General features: G+C 41.3%; 1 protein-coding gene and 1 long non-coding RNA gene across 2 annotated transcripts in view; one reads left to right on the top strand and one right to left on the bottom strand.

Moving 5' to 3' along the window:
- Positions 1 to 1,676, bottom strand: part of LOC139169932 (uncharacterized) — a 30,940-nt gene extending 29,264 nt beyond the window's left edge. Inside the window, exon 1 of the long non-coding RNA XR_011559551.1 lies at positions 1,453 to 1,676. This is a non-coding gene — a long non-coding RNA (uncharacterized lncRNA). The remainder of the gene's footprint in view (positions 1 to 1,452) is intronic.
- Positions 1,677 to 2,037: 361 nt separating this feature from the next.
- Positions 2,038 to 8,419, top strand: CDKN2AIP (CDKN2A interacting protein). Its single transcript, XM_070757492.1, has 3 exons — positions 2,038 to 2,560; positions 5,476 to 5,603; positions 6,065 to 8,419. Exons 1-3 carry the CDS (start codon positions 2,274 to 2,276, stop codon positions 7,057 to 7,059), a joined length of 1,410 nt encoding a protein of 469 aa, XP_070613593.1. The 5' UTR covers positions 2,038 to 2,273; the 3' UTR covers positions 7,060 to 8,419.
- The last annotated feature ends 9,660 nt before the right edge of the window (positions 8,420 to 18,079 follow it).

An 18,079-nucleotide genomic window follows, 5' to 3' on the forward strand; every position in this document is an offset into this window, starting at 1 on the left:
TGTCTGCAAGATGCAGCTGGCTTGCAATCTGGGATATTTCTTGGACTCAGAGGTCTGTCCAGAACAGCAATTGGAGGCCATGGCAAAGAAGGCTTTTGCACAATTTTGTCAGGTGTAACCATTTCTGAATCAGGAGATACTGCTTGATTGCCACACTGTCATTTTAGATTAGGATTACTGCAACCCATTGCTGATTAACTTCAAGGTATAATTTAAGGCACTATTCTTTTAAAGCCCTATGTAGCTCAGAATCTGACTGTCCCCAAGTACACTTGCTCTGAGTCCTTTGGGATTGGGCAGCATAGAAATGAAATCAATCAATCAATACCTGGTGAGATCAGAAAGATAATTAAGGGTTAATATTAAGTTTTCCATTGCCAAAGCAAGGTTATCAACACAAATACAAATACTGATTTTTCTAAGCCCTCTGTTAAAGTCTTTCCCTGAATTTAAAGACTGTATTGTCACTACAATGTTTCTTAGGGTTGAGGATCTGGCTCTGTCAGGAAATGTTGGTGTTAGTTGATAAGCTGAATTAGGAGCAGGTTCAAGAAGCTAGTGGAACTGAAGCAGTTTATTGTTTGAATTATTTTAACCCGATTACTGAATGTAGAAACATAAATTGCTCAGAATCTTGTGAATAGTCTGGCATAGAAACCTTAAAAAAAAATGTCAGAAATGCTTGAATTATAAATAAGATTATCTTGGAAATAGTCATTGTGTTGTAGCTTGAGTGGGAAAGTTGGAAAAGTATATTTAGAACAACAACTGCATTTCCTTCCAAATGTGTTATTTATATTAAAGGATCTTCCCAGTCTCTACTTGAATTCAGAAGAGATAACTATTTTCATAGTTTCCCCTCCCAAATCACCCTTATCTTTAGCTGCTCCTGTGTAAGCAGTGATGGGCTGCCAACATTTTTACTGCCACACTGTGGGTGCGGCTTGTTTTGGGGGTGCGGCCTGGTCATGTGATTGGGTGGGAGTGGATTACCGGCCATGTGACCAGGTAAAAGTGGCTTGACAATCATGTGACCAGGGTGGCTTAAAAGTCATATGACTGGTTGGAAGTGGCTTACCACCTAGATAAATTTTCAAATAGGTGCTTGGACTCTTTTTCAGTTGATTAAGTCACATTACGTATTTGAACAGCCACAAAAAGGACAAAGGATAGACAGCATTATTTGTTGAGCAGCTCAATAACATTTTAAGGTTTTGTACTAAACCCACAAGGTTCAGTATGATAACAGATTAGGCAAGTAGCTCAATTTTCTTTAATTGGTATAAAAGTTCAGTTCTAGATAATGATTAAAATTATTAAAGCGTTTATAGGTTTAAAATACTATTTAATTATTTCCTATTTTAAAAGTAATTAAGGATCATACTAAGTTACTAGAGAAGGACATTAAAAAAAACTATTAAGCATTCAATAAGTAGTGCATAAACTTATTACCCCCACTGCGTCTCCCCTCACTCCGCGGGGGCAGCAGCCCATTATTGTGTGTAAGTATCTCAAAAATTTTCTTAGGTTTTCTTCGCTCATGTCTGTAAAGAAAGAAAAAGCATTCTTGTTATTTCAGTAAAGGGTCACTCTTGGCACCAAGACGACGCGGGATCACAAAGAAACCCTTTTAATCAAACAGACTTCCAGCAAAGGGCACTGAAGAGGAACCCAAACGACTCGCGGACCCGAAGAGACTTCAATTATTTAATTGATCCTCCCGCCTTACAGCTCAAGAGAGCCACAGTCAATCCGTAGAGCAGAGGTCTTCAGACTTGGCAACTTTAAGACTTGTGGACTTCAACTCCCAGAATTCTCCAGCTAGCATAGCTTTAGCCATAGCTGGCTGGAGAATTCTGGGAGTTGAAGTCCACAAGTCTTAAAGTTGCCAAGTTTGAGGACCCCTGCCGTAGAGGAAAGCCGCCAAAGAAGTAACCACTTCCTACTCTCGGGTCCCTCGAAAAGGAACATCGAGTCGGGAGGAACGACGGGAAGGAAGGGCAGGAAGTTTAATAAACAGGAAGCGGCGAGTCGCGCGGAAGTCAAGTCATAAATAGGTAGCCGGAACTGGACTATGATAATTAGGCAGCTTCTGATTTGATCACCTCCGGAGGCGGGGGGGAGGTGTTGAGTGATCTTTCGCTATCGCCGGTTTCAACGGGAAGCGAGATCCTTCGCGTCGCAGTGACCTTAGGCCGGGAATAAGCACTCCTGCGTCGGAGAGCGGGCGGCCAGCTGCCGGTTGTTAAAGAGCCGAGACTTCCCTGCGGCCCATGGCCGAGGGGGAAGCCGCCCCGGTCGCGGGGCCCGCCGCGGCCTCTAGCCAAGGGGAGGAGAAAGCGGGGGAGGCCAGCGACGCCGGCGTGGACTGGGTGGAAAAGTTGCGCGACGAGTGTGAGCCCGAGCAGCACTGGCAGTACCGGCGGGACTTCTTGATTCGCAATGCGGAGGCTCTGTCTGTGAGCCCGAAGGACGGCGGCGGCGACGATGACCGCGAGGAGGTCCGCCGCCTGGTCTCGTTCTCCAGGGTGTGGGCCAACCACGTCTTCCTGGGTTGTCGGTAAGTTGGTTGGCGGCAGTATTTTTGATGGAAGAATTACACATTTTAGGCGCTTTCAAGAAATGGTGTACAGTATTCTAGTACAGTTAAAAGTAGGGCGGGAAGAAGATTGATATACAGTATTTTTAAGGATTTTTAAAAAAAATATTGTAGTCCCATCTTCAGTGAACTCAAGGTGGTGAACATACGAAATGCTCCTCCTTTTATTTTCGCCACAATCTTTTTTTATTTTTATTTTAAAAAATCTTTATTAAATATACTGCTCAAAAAAATAAAGGGGACACTTAAACAACAGAATATAATTCCAAGTAAATCCAACCTCTGTGAAATCAAACTGTCCACTTAGGAAGCAAAACTGATTGACAATCAATTTCATTTTGTCAGCACATTCAACTTTGTTTGGAACAAAGTATTTAATGAGAGTATTTCATTCATTCAGATCTAAGATGTGTTATTTGAGTGTTCCCTTTATTTTTTGAGCAGCGTATTTACATTAAAAAGGGAAACAAAACAATGATATCAGGTATAGAAAGAAAAAAAGAAAAAGATGAGGGGAGAAAGAGGGGGTTGAAAATAGGAGAATAGGAAGATAATGAAAGTGGGGAGATGTGTCAGCTATAGGCTGGCAAATATATATAAGGTTTGACTGGGGAGAGAGAGAGAGAGAGCGGCCCAAGGTCACCCAGCCAGCTTTCACGGGGAAGGCGGAACTAGAGCTCACAGTCTCCTCTAATTTCTAGCCTGTTGTCATAACTGATAGAACTGGCTCTCTGCTTTAAATGTAGTTCTGTCTTTTCTAGCCAAATACAAATGCTTCCATACAGAGGTGGGCTGCTAAGGTGGAACAGTGACATGTGTTCACCCCTGTGGCTCTGCGTGCTAGCGGAGTCCAACGCAATTCTGCTACTGCACCTGGGCAGGTAACAACACCACACACAGAGATGTAGGTTTGCCTCTGACACACCTGCGTGTCTGCGTGTGATTTCACTACCTGCCCAGGTGCAGTAGCAGAATTGCACTGGACTCCGCTAGCTCTCAAAGCCACGAGGACGAGCACACATCACTGTTCCACCTTAGCAGCCCATCTCTGCTTCCATAGCTATCTTTACTTTACGCTCTCTACATGGGGCTACCTTTGAAAAGCGTTCGGAAACTTCAGATCGTGCAGAATGCAGCTGCGAGAGCTATCATGGGCTTTTCCAAATATGCCCATGTTACACCAACACTCCGCAGTCTGCATTGGTTGCTGATCAGTTTCTGGTCGCAATTCAAAGTGTTGGTTATGACCTATAAAGCCCTTCATGGCACCAGACCAAATTATCTCAGGGACCGCCTTCTGCTGCACGAATCCCAGCGACCAGTAAGGTCCCACAGAGTGGGTCTTCTCCGGGTCCCATCAACTAAACAGGGGAAGAGCCTTCTCTGTGGCGACCCCGGCCCTCTGGAACCAACTTATCCCAGAGATTAGAATTGCCCCCACCCTCCTTGCCTTTCGTAAACTGCTTAAAACCCACCTCTGCTGCCAGGCATGGGGGAATTGAGATATGCTTTCCCCCTAGGCCTTTACAATTTTATGCATGGTATGTCTGTAAGTATGTTTGGTTTTATAATAAGGGTTTTTAACTGTTTTAGTATTGGATTATTATTATATGATGTTTTATTGCTGTTGTTAGCCGCCCCGAGTCTGCAGAGAGGGGCGGCATACAAATCCAATAAATAAATAAAATAAATAAATACTTGCAGAGATGATGTCACCGTATGAGATTTGTTCTTTAGGGAGGACACGGGTGGGATTGGAAGGTTGCTTTGAAGTCTCCCACATTTGCAAGATTTGAAAAATTGCAAAATGGACACTTTTTATTCTGCTTTTTCTTACCTAAAAAGGTCACAGTGGCAAGTGTGGAAATCCTAAGTGGTCTTCTATCTTTTAATTTTTGCAGCTGGTGCTATGATAAAGCACAGTGTCTTTATTTGGTATAACTGATCTCTGCAGAATATGGTTATAATACATTGTAATTCTTGGATAATTTTCCCAAATAAATTTGCTGTTTACTATTTTTCTTCTATACCCAGATTTAGAGGATTGAAGGAAAAATATTGCTGTTATACTTATTACAGTTAAACTTTATCCCCACTGACTTGAGGATTGCATTTTTCTTTTCACTTAAATATCTTGGTTCTTGCTTTCAGTCTGTTGGTGTTACTTTTCATAAATCATCATACATGTTTTCTGTTCACATAATAGATGTATCAACATTCGAATAGAAATCCTTGTAGTAGCTTGTCTAATACCTCCAATGTAATCTCTTGGGGTGAGCCTAATGACATCCAACAGTTAATTTAGTGACTTCAAAATTGAAAAATGTGACTTATGACCTTATTTCACAGTTACAACCTATGCAGTATCCTCATGATTATGTGATCAAAATTCAGATGCTGGCAACTGGCTCATATTTATGACTGTTGCTGTGTCCCAAGGTTATGTGATCTCCTTTTGCGAACAGTCAAAGTCAATGGGGAAGCCACATTCACTTAACAACTGGGTTACTAACTTATCAGCTGCAGGGATTCATTAAACTGTGACAACAAAAATTATAAAATGGATTATTGGGCTCAATTGTGGAGGTAAATTGAGGGCTACCAGAATGCTTTATTACTAGTAATACTTTATTACAAGTATTTAGACTTGATGTTTTTTTTTAAATCAAGGCTTTGAGCTTTCATTTATTGTGCTTTATATTAAATTTAATAATTGTACATCACCTCAAAATTCTAAACAGAATGATGTTTTAAATAGCTTAACTAAATAGTTTAACATGCACCGACCCAATGCTTATGCTTTAGAAGCCATTGATGCTCTAAATGTCATGAATATAGAATCCTCAAAGTGCTAATTTCTATCTTTTCCTGCTTAGATATTCTCCGCAAGTGATGGAAAAGGTGATGGATATGGCTGTAGGCATTACAGTGACCAATGCTCCAACCCACACTCTGAGAGATGAACTGGTTGCCAAGGTGAAACGAGGCATATCCAGTAGCAATGGTTAGCAGATCATAGCTGGCAAATAATCATAGGAATATATTTAACCTAATACATGTTACTTTATTTGTTAAAATTGTTAATACTTCATAAATTATTTAATTACTGTTGTGATAATTAAAACTTTTAAAGTTTGTAAAGTGGTTTTTTTTTGTAAGTTAATGGTGTTAACTAACATTAAATAGTTACAATTCATAGTTCAGTTTGCCTTTTTATACCCCCCCCCCCAAAAAAAAACCTAAAATGAAAATGCTCCAGCTTTTTTGATCCAAATTATAAATTTATGGGAGAGGTTGTTTATCTTTTGTATTAATATAAACTTTTGCTAAATTTAATTCATTAGACTTACGGTTAAGGTAAAAGTAAGTAGATACTTTGGGTTTGTTCTTGTAGTAGTGTTTTATGGAAATAAGGATACTTGTATTTACTCAGAATTACATACATAATTTGTTTATGCTTTCCAGAAGGTCCTTGCAAGAAGCAAGCTGTTGGTGCTGACAAACCGATTCCAGTTAATAATGAAAAGTCCACAAAGGCAGAGCTGAAAGTGGAAACAGATAAGGAATCTCTAAAAAACTTAGAAAAAGATATATCAAAACCCCCAGAGAAGACTCAGTCCTTGCCTACAGCAACTCCAGCCTTGACCGAAAAGGTAGAGCCTACAACATCTTCAACCATACCTCAGAAGACAACATCTGCTTCAGCTTCAAAATTGACCCCCAATGTAGAGCCTGCAGCAGCTTCAACTGTGGCTCAGAAGATTGCTCCTGCAGCCTCTTTAACTGGAGAAAGAATAGAAAGCAAACCTGCTAATTATGAATCTACACCAGCTAATAAGCACAAATCTGAAAAAGTATTAGAAGCTGAAAAGAAAGTTGGCTTGGAAAATAATACAGTATTAGCTGCTTCAAAAAGTAGTTCACAGACAAGTGTAGCTCCTGTCAAAGTGCCCTGCAAATTGTTGACGCATGAAGATGCAAAAGAAAGGCAACCATTTTTCAATAGACTCTACAAAGCTGTTGCTTGGAAGTTAGTTGCTGCTGGAGGATTTAGTTTAAGTGTCAACCATGTAGAACTCTTAAACTCATCCATTCAGTCTGTAAAGGCAACATTAGACATTGAATTTGTTCCACTGAAAGAGCTTACAGATTTACCTCAAAATAAAAGCTCTCAGGAAAATATAGTTTGTGAACTGAGATGCAAATCTGTATATTTGGGTACTGGCTGCGGGAAAAGTAAGGAAAATGCCAAAGCAGTTGCTTCAAGGGAAGCACTGAAACTATTTCTCAAGAAGAAAGTGATTGTGAAATTATGTAAAAGGAAATACAAAGGAAGAGAAATTGAAGATTTGGTGCTTCTTGATGAAGAATCCAAACCATTAACTTTACCTCCTGCTCTACGAAATCCTCAAGAAATACTGCATAACAGTGAATCTGTTACAGCCTATACTAGCAAATGATGTTTTATCACAATTAACTGAGTTACCTTTGTACAGTAGAGTCCCAGATATTTTTTATTTCTTGGTTCTGTTTTGCAGAATAAATACCATTATTGTTCTTTTCACTCAGTAGCAAATGTAAATAATTCTTTAAAGATGTAAAGTGTGCAGAGATATGCCTTAAAATTTAGCACACTACTGTGCTGTTTTATTTGCTAAATAGTCTATTGAACTCTTATATTTTTTAATTAATCAAGGTACAGTTTGCTGGTCAATGCAGTCTCATTTTGTAACACTTACAATTTGGTAACAGTAATGCTCATTTTTGAACCCTGATTCTTTATAACCCGTTAACAAAATACGCAAACAACAACCATTGTACCTAGATGGTAAAATATTATTTTAAAATAGGAATACTTAATCACCTGCTTTATGTGTTGTTCATACTGTTCACATGCCTATTTAAAAAGCAAACTATTGATTTGGATTTTAATTAGTGGTATTTAAATTTTAATTCAAAGAAATATATGCTGGTCCTTTAATATCAAAGTTACAAATTGTCATTAAATCTTCAATTTTCTTATTTTACTAAGGTTCCTCAAAGCGAATTAATATCCAAATTTGTGAAAAATCTAATTCACTTTTCCAAATAAACATAACTTTCTATACTAAGCCAATTTTTATGTCTAATAATTTAGGGGGGATTCTTGCATTTTATGTAATGTACTGTTTTGACTGAGCACTTTTAATGATCTCAACCCTTTTTTTATAACTTTGATATTTGCTTTTAAAAACTTAAATCTTGTGCTGTAAATTAACAAGTTTAACAAATAATGCGGTGCTAGTTTTATTAAAACACCTGCATTCTAATCTTATATCAGTGTGTATTTTCAAATATGTTTTCTAGGATTTAACAGATAAAACTTGTTGCACTAATTAATAGTGCAAGAGTGAAAAATTTGCAGTGCTATTTTTTCATAGTTACACATGTCTGGCAGGGCTTTTTTTCTAAAGAGAGCTCTATATTGTGCTCTTTCTGCAATGTTGGCTTATAATAGGGTCATTATATTTCAAGCATATCTTATAAATTAAAATAAAATACCACTTTCATTGTTCAACAGCTACTGAAGAAATAGAGCAATCTTACTAACCCAGGCTGTGATTCAGTAATTCACAAGCATTTATCAGAGCTTATTTTTGTCTCCTCATCCAGTTAGAAGCTGTTGATATAATTTGACATGTTGTAAAAGTAGTTAGCACTAAGAATTGGTTTTAGGAATGTATTTTTGCAATGACTAGGGATCCTCTGTATGACCTGTGCTACCATTCTTTTAATTCAGTTTAAAGTTTAATACTTTAAATATTAAAATTATGAATTGAATTATGGCTTCTCTGAGTTTTAGTCATTGATTTGCTGATTTTCAGATATTTGATTTAAGTAACAGAGTTTCTCAGTTGTGAACCAACTCCCAAATCTTAGCAAATATCTTTTGACAAAAACAAATAAGACTTCAACCAGTAGTTTTCCCTAACATTGAGATTTTTCTTAAAGTAATCTAAGGTATAAGTTGGCCATTAGTGGGGCCAGGCTATAAAGTAAATGTTGACAAAAATAGTACATTATCATTTTATGTTTTAAATGAAACACAAGTAGAAATTACAGCAAAATATTGCTTGAACTGCTAATATAATGCAATTCATCTGACCTCTAGGAGCAAATTTGGCTTGTCCTTTCATGTGGCCCTGGAAACCTTTCCAGAGAATTTGGGTGGGTGTTTCAGAAGCAGTAAAAATGAGCAGAGGATGGTAGTTATGTGCCAAAACAAGGGGGGGGGGCTGGAATATTCTTCTCTATTAAGATTTAATGTTAAGATTCCATTTTGGCAATTTCTTGTTGTCAGTAAACTTTCTGGACATCCACATTGTTGAGAAGGATTCGTGATCCTTTGGAAAGGTTTAGAGAAGGATAGGAAAATCCTTCCATGAACTTTGCTTAACTTCATAATCCAAAGCAGTGTTTAACAGTCTCTTCAAATCAAATTAAAATGAGTATTGTGTAGGAATACTAGAAAAGAGATTGTGATTATTTAAAAAAAGTTGCATCCATTGTAAACTATTTTAAATAAAGACATTTGCTATTGTTTGGCTCCTGTTCAGATTTAAACAAAAATCTAAGGAATTTTAATATTTATGGGCTCATAAACTAGGTAGAGATAATATTTGCTCCAAATTGTGTTGGTTTTTTTCTGCTAAAAAACCTGTATATCAATCTGACATGTGTTCAACTAAGATGGGGATGATTTCAGTCCAGGAAGCCTAGTGCTTCACATCAGATCAGTACCTATTTCTCTGTTCAAGCTAACCAATTTAATGACATAGACAAACATTGGAGAATGTTATGCTACAAATCAGGGGTCCCCAAACTTGGCAACTTTAAGACTTGTGGACTTCAACCTCCAGAATTCTCCAGACAGCTATGTTGGCTGAAGAATTCTGGGAGTTGAAGTCCATAAGTCTTAATAGAATAGAATTCTTTATTGGCCAAGTGTGATTGGACACACAAGGAATTTGTCGTTGGTGCATGTGCTCCCAATGTACATTAAAATATATACATTTGTCAAGAATCATGAGGTACAATACTTAATGGTTATCATAGGCAATGAATAAGCAATGAAGAAACAATCAATAAAAATCTTAAGGATACAAGCAACAAGTTACAGTCATACAGTCATACCTGGGAGGAAATGGGTGATAGGAATGATGACAAGAAACTAGTACTTGCCAAGTTTGAAGATCTCTGCTATAATACTGCCTTTGGTGTCTGCATGAAGTGCTTATGTAGGTGCATTACCCAGAAATCAGATATAACATTGAATCGGAGTAGAAAGAAAAGAAAATAGTTCATTTAGTGAAAAGCACTTCAGATTGTACCTATGTTTTGCTGCAAATGTATATTTTGTTCCAATTGTTTACAAAAAATATAAAAATAGGTTGTTAATGAATGCAAGGAATAGTCCTGGAACTGTAATTTTTAATGAAATGTTTCCTTATGTTAAGAGATTTTTTGACAAGTATGCTAGCTGAAAACTCATCAAATAAATAAATAAATGGGTAAAAGTAGTAGATGATAGTACATTATATTTTAAGACCCCTATGCCTGGCTTCATATATTGAGTTAAATCTTAACATTATTTGCTTCCTTTTGGCTTTATGTGTTGTGCAAATTGAGCAATTGTGGTTTGTAAAGAAGGATGGACATGTATGGATCAGAGCAATTTGGGTTTCTTCAATGGAATAGAGGTAATCTTCTAGTGGCTTACAGGCATAGCATCTATGATTGGGTAAGGAATTCTTTTAGTAATGAGATCAGATGAAACTGAAAACCAAATTGAAAACCATTTGTTCTCAAACAAGTTGGAAATACTTTTCTTGCCTTGCCTTGCCTAATTTCTAAATTGAGAAGATCCTCGTCCAGAAACGCTTTTATGAGCTAGGCATTCTTTCCAAAACTCTTCATATGTAGAACTTGGTGGTGCTCAGTGAAAACTCAAAGGAGCTGCATGGGCCTCTGCATTTATTTTTGATTTTTGTTTTTCGGTTGAAGCTTGTATGTTGGGGCTTTTTTTTTAAATGTACAGTGGAACCCCGACATAAGAGCTGCTCTACTTAAGAGCAACTCGAGATAAGAGCTGGGAGGGGAGAGATATTTTTGTTCTACTTACAAGCCCAAATTCGAGATACAAGCGCCAAGGAGCTGTCTCCTGAAGCCAAACGCTAACTTCCGCGTTCGGCTTCAGGAGACAGCTGCGAAGCGGCGCGCGTGTTTTAAAAGGTTGCAGCCAGCCTGGGGGGCTCGGGGGGGGTGCTTGCAGCTTTCTTTCTTGCTCTTTTTCTTTCTCTCTTTTACCTTCCCTTCCTCTATTTCTTCTTTTCTTTCTCCTTCCCACCTTCTTCCCTCCCTCCCTCCCTTCACTCATTCCTCTCTTACTCTCCCCTTTCATAAGTTTCCTTGCTTCCTTCCTCTGTTCCTGTCCGTTCCCCCTTTCTTTCTTTCTTTCTTTCTTTCTTTCTTTCTTTCTTTCTTGCTTGCTTGCTTGCTTGCTTGCTTGCTCTTTTTCTTTCTCTCTTTTACCTTCCCTTCCTCTATTTCTTCTTTTCTTTCTCCTTCCCACCTTCTTCCCTCCCTCCCTCCCTTCACTCATTCCTCTCTTACTCTCCCCTTTCATAAGTTTCCTTGCTTCCTTCCTCTGTTCCTGTCCCTTCCCTCTTTCCTTCCTTCCTTCCCACCCTCCGTCCATTCATTCACCCATTCCTCTCTTGATCGCTTAAAGCCGGTCCCTGGTGCAAAAAGGGTTGGGGACCTCTGTCCTACAGGATTGGGTGGCAGAGAAGTTGAACATATGTAAATTTAAAAGTTTAAGAAAGTTTACAAGTTAAGTGAAAGAAACTTCATTATTCATTTATATGTACATGTACATTTCTTCATTAAAAACATGTCTTTCTGCATAATTTAGACTAACTTTGTGAGTTTTTTGAGGGCTGGAACCAATTAAAATTATTTACATTAATTCCTATGGGGAAAAGTCGTTCGAGATAAGAGCTGCTCGACTTAAGAGCCCAGGTCCGGAACAAATTAAACTCGTATCTCGAGGTACCACTGTATTGCATAATTGAAATTATAATGGCAGGAAAGTATTGGCATTTATCTTATATGATCTGAAAGCACAAATAAGGAAAATGAAATTTTGGATTTAAACGTGTAATTCAATTCCCTTTACTAAAAGTTATACTAATGTTGAATTTAAATGAATATCAACATGATTTTAAAGAATAAATCCTATTTCTATTTTTGCTATATGCTCTTTTCCATTGTGTCTATGGAGTCACTTTGTAGCTTGTAGCTGTCATTGCCTCCAAGAGAGCCAAATGACCTTAATTTCCATTGATTCCTAAAAAAATCCATTGTTTTTACAATATCCTAAAGGTAGGTGGCAGCACTTTACATATTTCAGCCATTATCAATAATGCTAAGTTTGGTTGGAAGTGGGTTTTTTTATCATTTTCTTGCCATTTTTTAAAAAAACTGTATGTATGTAAACATGGTTTATTTAAATGAATTACACCGGCTTAGGATGTTTTATTTTATTTTTTGCTATTACAGTGATCCCTCGATTTTCGCGGGGGTTACGTTCCAAGACCTCCCGCGAAAATCGATTTTCCGCGATGTAGCGGCGCGGAAGTAAAAACACCATCTGCGCATGCGCGCCCTTTTTCCATGGCCGCGCAAGGGCTTGAAGTTGGAGGCGGGGAGGCGGGGAGCGACGAAAGGCTGGCAATGATTGCTTTTAATGTCGGCCACCCACCCAGCGCCTCCGGCCTCCTCACCGCTACCCCCCGCCCACCCGATTTGCCCCTCTCACCAGCTTTCTTGGGGCACGAGTCCTCCTGCAGCAGCGCTGGCGGCAACGGCTTCTCGGCTTTTAGAATGCCCGCCTCCTTCCTTCCCTCCCTCCCTCCTTTCTTCCCTCCTTCCTTCCTTCCTTCCTTCCCTCCTTCCCTCCCTCCTTCCTTCCCTCCCTCCTTCCTTCCCTCCTTCCCTCCCTCCTTCCTTCCCTCCTTCCTTCCCTCCCTCCTTCCCTCCTTCCTTCCCTCCCTCCTTCCCTCCTTCCTTCCCTCCTTCCTTCCCTCCCTCCTTCCTTCCATCCTTTCTTCCTTCCCTCCCTCCTTCCTTCCATCCTTTCTTCCTTCCCTCCCACCTGTGTTTGAATTTCATTCACTCAGTCATTCATTCATTCTTCTGTATGCCACTCAGTCCCAACACTTTTAACCCATAAAGTACCATTTCCCATCCCCTTAATTACCATTTCCCCTTCCCATTACAGTACCTCTACCTGTACCTGTACACATTGAATAAGACACTTAGTCATCCTGATAATAAATGATAACAATATTTATTTACATTTTTTGGGGGGGGTTAGCATAACTAGGATAACTCGGGATCTTCTTCTATCACCATTTCTACAATGGACGCTGCAGGTGATGGTGTGACAGACCTCTTGGTTTTCGTGACAAACATAGTTATGCGCAGTTGTTGGTGAAGTTTCTTTTTCTGGGCTAACATGGCTCTGTATGGTGCAAAGGTGTTGTCAAGGGAGGCCTTAAAGTGTATAGAGCGAGTCATGTTGGGATCCCAAAGTTCCACCATGCGTTGGAGATGTGCAGCAGCTCTGTTCAGTTCTGCAAGCCGTTCAAGCGTTAGGCCAACATCTTCTTCCTCAGCTTGTTCAGCTTCCTCTTCCTCCTCTTCTTCACTCGCTGACCTGGTCAGCTCGTCCAGATCTTTGTCTGTCAGTGGTAGGCCATGCTCATCAAGCAACCCATGGACTTCATCTGGTGTCATGTCAATGAAGCCTTCTCCACCCAGTGCCTGTGTCAGCTTCACAGATTTCTGGACTGCAGCATGTTGAATTTCTTCGGGAGCAAATCCCTTGTAATCATGCACCACTTCTGGCCACAATTTCTTCCAGCAGGCATTCATTGTCTGTGACTTCATATCCATTAAGGCATTCTGAATGTTCTTCAGACACGATGCGATCGTGTACTGACGCCAGTAGCCCTTCAATGTGAAGCTTTCATCAGTGTCCATTGCTTCCACGAGGCTTGCAAGGGAATTGCGCGTGTACAGTGCCTTAAATGCGCGGATAACACCTTGATCCATCGGCTGGATAAGCGATGTGGTGTTTGGTGGCAAGAATTCGACTTGGACCCCAGCATGCTCATGTGCCAGGTCATCATGGCCTCCAGCATTGTCCATTAGGAGAAGCACTTTGAAATTGAGTCCTTTGCCAGCCAAATAATCCTTCACCTGTGGGATGAAGCACTGATGAAACCAGTCCCGCGTGAGGGGTTTTGTAATCCATGCTTTAGGATTATGCATCCAGTACACTGGCAATGCATTCTTATTTCTGTTCTTGAGGGCTCTTGGATTTCGTGACTTATAAATTAGCCCTGGCTTCATCAAAAAGCCTGCTGCATTCCCACACATGATCAAAGTTACCCGATCTTTCTGGGCCTTAAAGCCAGGGGCTTTGGCTTCATCTTGCATCAAGAAAGTCCGTGAAGGCATCCTCTTCCAGAACAGGCCTGTTTCGTCCATGTTGAACACCTGTTCTGGAAGGTAGCCCCCTTCTGCAATTAGATCTTTAAACATGCCCTGGACGTACTTTTTGGCTGCACCTGCATCTGCTGAGGCAGCTTCTCCGTGCAATGACACACTCTTCAGGCCATAGCGCCGTTGAAATTTCTCGAACCACCCTTTGCTTGCTTTGAATGTGTATGGGGCCGAAGAAGCAGAAGATGTTGATGGCTGGGGGTCTTCAGAGTCATCAGCACCTTCACCAGCACCTTCATCTGCAGAGAATGACAGGAAAGGGAGAGAGAAGTGACTCTTGAATGAAAGCATACAGTACTGTATGGTAAAAGCACTTAAATAATGACAGAATAAAAAAACCCAGCCCTCACCTGCGTTTCCCTCATCTGCATCGCCTCCTTCTGTGTTTGCAAGACGGGTGTAGAGTTGCTGTGCCTTTGTCCGTATGGTGTTGGTATCTAAAGCAATGCTCTTTTTACGGCAGTCTTGTACCCACACGGACAAAGCAGCTTCCATCTTCATAAGGCGTTTGTTTCTAGGCGTCACCATTCTTTTTGCAGCCTTGTTGAATGTTATCAGAGAAGTTTGCCTTATCTTCTTTTCGTCCTTCAGAAAATATCGCATACTCGATTCGTTGATCCCATAATGCCGACCAACATCTGCATAAGAGCGTCCCTCTTTCAGCATGTCCAAAAGTTCAATTTTCTCCTTAATTGTCAGCATCTTCCTGCTCTTTTTAGCGTCGCCGCCTGCGCTCCGCGTGCAACGTTTAGGAGCCATCTTCCAACAAGTCTTAACAAGTTCCAAAAGTTCCAAAGCACGCTGGCCAAACAACACTGATTGGCCGAGATTTCTGTCCATCAGCAGTCGGACGAAATTTTTGCAATGACAATGCTGATTGGCTGAGATTTTGGTGCATCAGCGTTGCCGGGCAAACTTTTTGCGATGGCAAAGCTGATTGGCCGAGATTTCGGCCAATCAGCAATGGCAGACGTTAGTTTTGGTGATGACGTATGACGTCATCGGGCGGGAAAAACCGTGGTGTAGAAAAAAAACCGCGGACTATTTTTAACTTATTATTTTTTGAAAAACCGTGGTATAGCCGTTTTGCGAAGATCGAGACCGCGAAAATCGAGGGATCACTGTATAATTATAGTGGATGGGTGTGCTTTTGTATATTTTTCTCTTTTTTTATGGAAAGAAATTTTTTTTAAAAAAGACTTCCAACCAGGCTATCCATATAATCAATATATCCCCTTCATGATTCATGCCTTATGGCGAGGAGGTTTGCATAGCCCAGTGAAGCTATAAGCTATGCTGTGCAGGGCCACCCAAGACGGTCATAGCAGAAAGCTCTGATGAAACGTGATCCACTGGAGAAGGAAATGGCAACCCACTCAAGTATCTGCCATGAAAACCACCTGGATGGTACCAAAAGGCAACACTAGATGATGCTGGATGAGTAGCCTCTCAGGTCAGAAGGTGTCCAATATGCTACTAGGAAATAGCAGAGGGCTAATACTAGTAGCACCAGAAAGAGTGAAGCAACTGGGCCAAAGCTGAAAGGACACTCAGCTGTGGATGTATCTGGTAGTGAAAGGAAAGTTTCATGCTGTAAAGATCTATTCTCAGAATGATAAGATCCATCAATCAAGACAAGCTGGACGTGCTCAAACGAGATGACAAGACTGATCATCGACATCTTAGGAATCAGCGAACTGATTATGTTCGTCTATCATGTTTGAAGAGGACCCTGACATCTAACAGGTTGTAGGCTGTCCACAATGTGTCCGCAAGGTGGTTGGTAAGGCCTAGATGGGCACAAAATGGTCTGCCGCATGTTGGGCAGACATGTGGGCACCCTTGTTGCAGCATTTGCAGCTCTGGCTTTGTGGAGTGCTCGCTTCTCTTCTGCTATGGTTGTTCTTCTGTCTTCAGATGTCTGGTAGCCTTGATGAATCAGCATGCACCATGTTGATTGATCTAGCGCCAGGGTTTCCCAGGGACTTGAAGGAGGCTTTCAACATGTCTTTGTATCGCTTCCTTTGTCCCCTGTGCAATCACTTTCCTTTAGACAGCTCATCATAGACGACCTGTTTAGAGGTGTGATGGTCTGGCATGCTAGCTACATGCCCTGCCCAGCATGTCTGGGCTTTCATCAGCAAGGTGGGAATTGATGGCAGGCCTGCTCTGGAGAGGACTTCTGTGTCTGGTACCAGATGCTGCCACCCAATCCTCAGAATTCTATGGAGGCAGGTCATGTGGCCGCCCCGGGTCTATGGAACTAGCTCCTCCCCCCCCCCGATGTTCATACTGCTCCCGTCCTGCTGCCCTTCCAAAAGGCTATGAAGATCTAGCTTTGCTGGCAGGCCTGAGGGTCATGAATTTTACATCTTTCATGGCCAAATTGTATTGAATGATATGCATGTGTTGAATGGATTGTTTGATTCGTGGGTTTTTAAACTGGGGTTATCGTTTTAATATTTATATTTGACTTTTTTATTGTAAATTGTATTTTTATGTTGTTGTAAGCTGCCCTGAGTCCTTTGGGATTGTTGTGGTTGGCTCTGGCCGAGCTCCTGCCTCAAGGAATGTGGAGGTGGATGCAGGGGAAACATCAACATGTCATAGGCACCATTCCCCGTAAGCTGCGCCCGTGAGCAGGCGCACCCCCCCAAATACTCCCGCGCGTGCCCTTTTCCACGGGCGCGCACTCCCCATCCCCCTGCCAGCCCGCAGGGAGGGCGGGGAGGCGCCGGCAGTAAAATGAAAGGGAGCCGCGGCCGCCCCTGCCTCCCCACCGTGCCTCCGGCCCCCTCGCGCCCCTGGCTTCTCGGTCCTGCCCCCCGCTCACCCGATCCACCCCCTCTCCTCCTCTGCTGCCTCCTGCCTTGGCACGTGACTTCTCCCGTGGTGGCGGCGGCTGCAAGACGAAAGCGCTGCCAGCCAGGGGTCTGCGAGAGAGTACTTTCTCCATGGGCTTCGGGAATGCCCACCCCGCCCCTCTCGCAGCCCCTTCGCTGGGAGCGCTTTCATCCCAGACTTCCAGCAAGAGAGATAGAAAGAAAGAGTGAGAGAGAAAGAGAGAGATGAAAGGGGGGAGAGAGCTAGCAAGAGAGAGAAGAGAAAGAAAGCAAGAGAGATAGAAAGAAAGAGTGAGAGAGAAAGAGAGAGATGAAAGGGGGGAGAGAGCTAGCAAGAGAGAGAAGAGAAAGCAAGCAAGAGAGATAGAAAGAAAGTGTGAGAGAAAGAAAGCAAGAGAGAAAGAGAGAGAGAGAGAGAGCAAGAGGGGGAGAGAGAAAGAGAGAGAAATTACTCTTGATTTAAAGCATATGGTAAAAAGCACCCAAAAAATAACAGAAAACAAACCCCAGCCGTTTGTGTGTGTGTGTGTGTGTGTGTGTGAGAGAGAGAGAGTGTGTGAACTCTTGAACCATTTCCAATAGCTCACCTCTAATTGGAAATGGTTCAAGAGTTCACACACACACACACACACACACACACACACAAGGGGGGAGAAGACAGGGATGGAAAAAGAGAAGATAATAATAGTACAGTGGTACCTCGAGATACGAGTTTAATTCGTTCCGGACCTGGGCTCTTAAGTCGAGCAGCTCTTATCTCGAACGACTTTTCCCCATAGGAATTAATGTAAATAATTTTAATTGGTTCCAGCCCTCAAAAAACTCACAAAGTTAGTCTAAATTATGCAGAAAGACATGTTTTTAATGAAGAAATGTACATGTACATATAAATGAATAATGAAGTTTCTTTCACTTAACTTGTAAACTTTCTTAAACTTTTAAATTTACATATGTTCAACTTCTCTGCCACCCAATCCTGTAGGACAGAGGTCCCCAACCCTTTTTGCACCAGGGACCGGCTTTAAGC

Source organism: Erythrolamprus reginae, chromosome 7 (genome assembly GCF_031021105.1).
Source record: "Erythrolamprus reginae isolate rEryReg1 chromosome 7, rEryReg1.hap1, whole genome shotgun sequence".
NCBI lineage: Eukaryota > Metazoa > Chordata > Lepidosauria > Squamata > Dipsadidae > Erythrolamprus > Erythrolamprus reginae.

Bases quoted from the DNA above. Each gene is read 5' to 3' on its own strand.
- CDKN2AIP (XM_070757492.1), top strand. From the start codon at position 2,274: ATGGCCGAGGGGGAAGCCGCCCCGGTCGCGGGGCCCGCCGCGGCCTCT. The intron at 2,561-5,475 runs GTAAGTTGGTTG...TTTCCTGCTTAG, and splicing joins CACGTCTTCCTGGGTTGTCG to ATATTCTCCGCAAGTGATGG. The intron at 5,604-6,064 runs GTTAGCAGATCA...TATGCTTTCCAG, and splicing joins AGGCATATCCAGTAGCAATG to AAGGTCCTTGCAAGAAGCAA.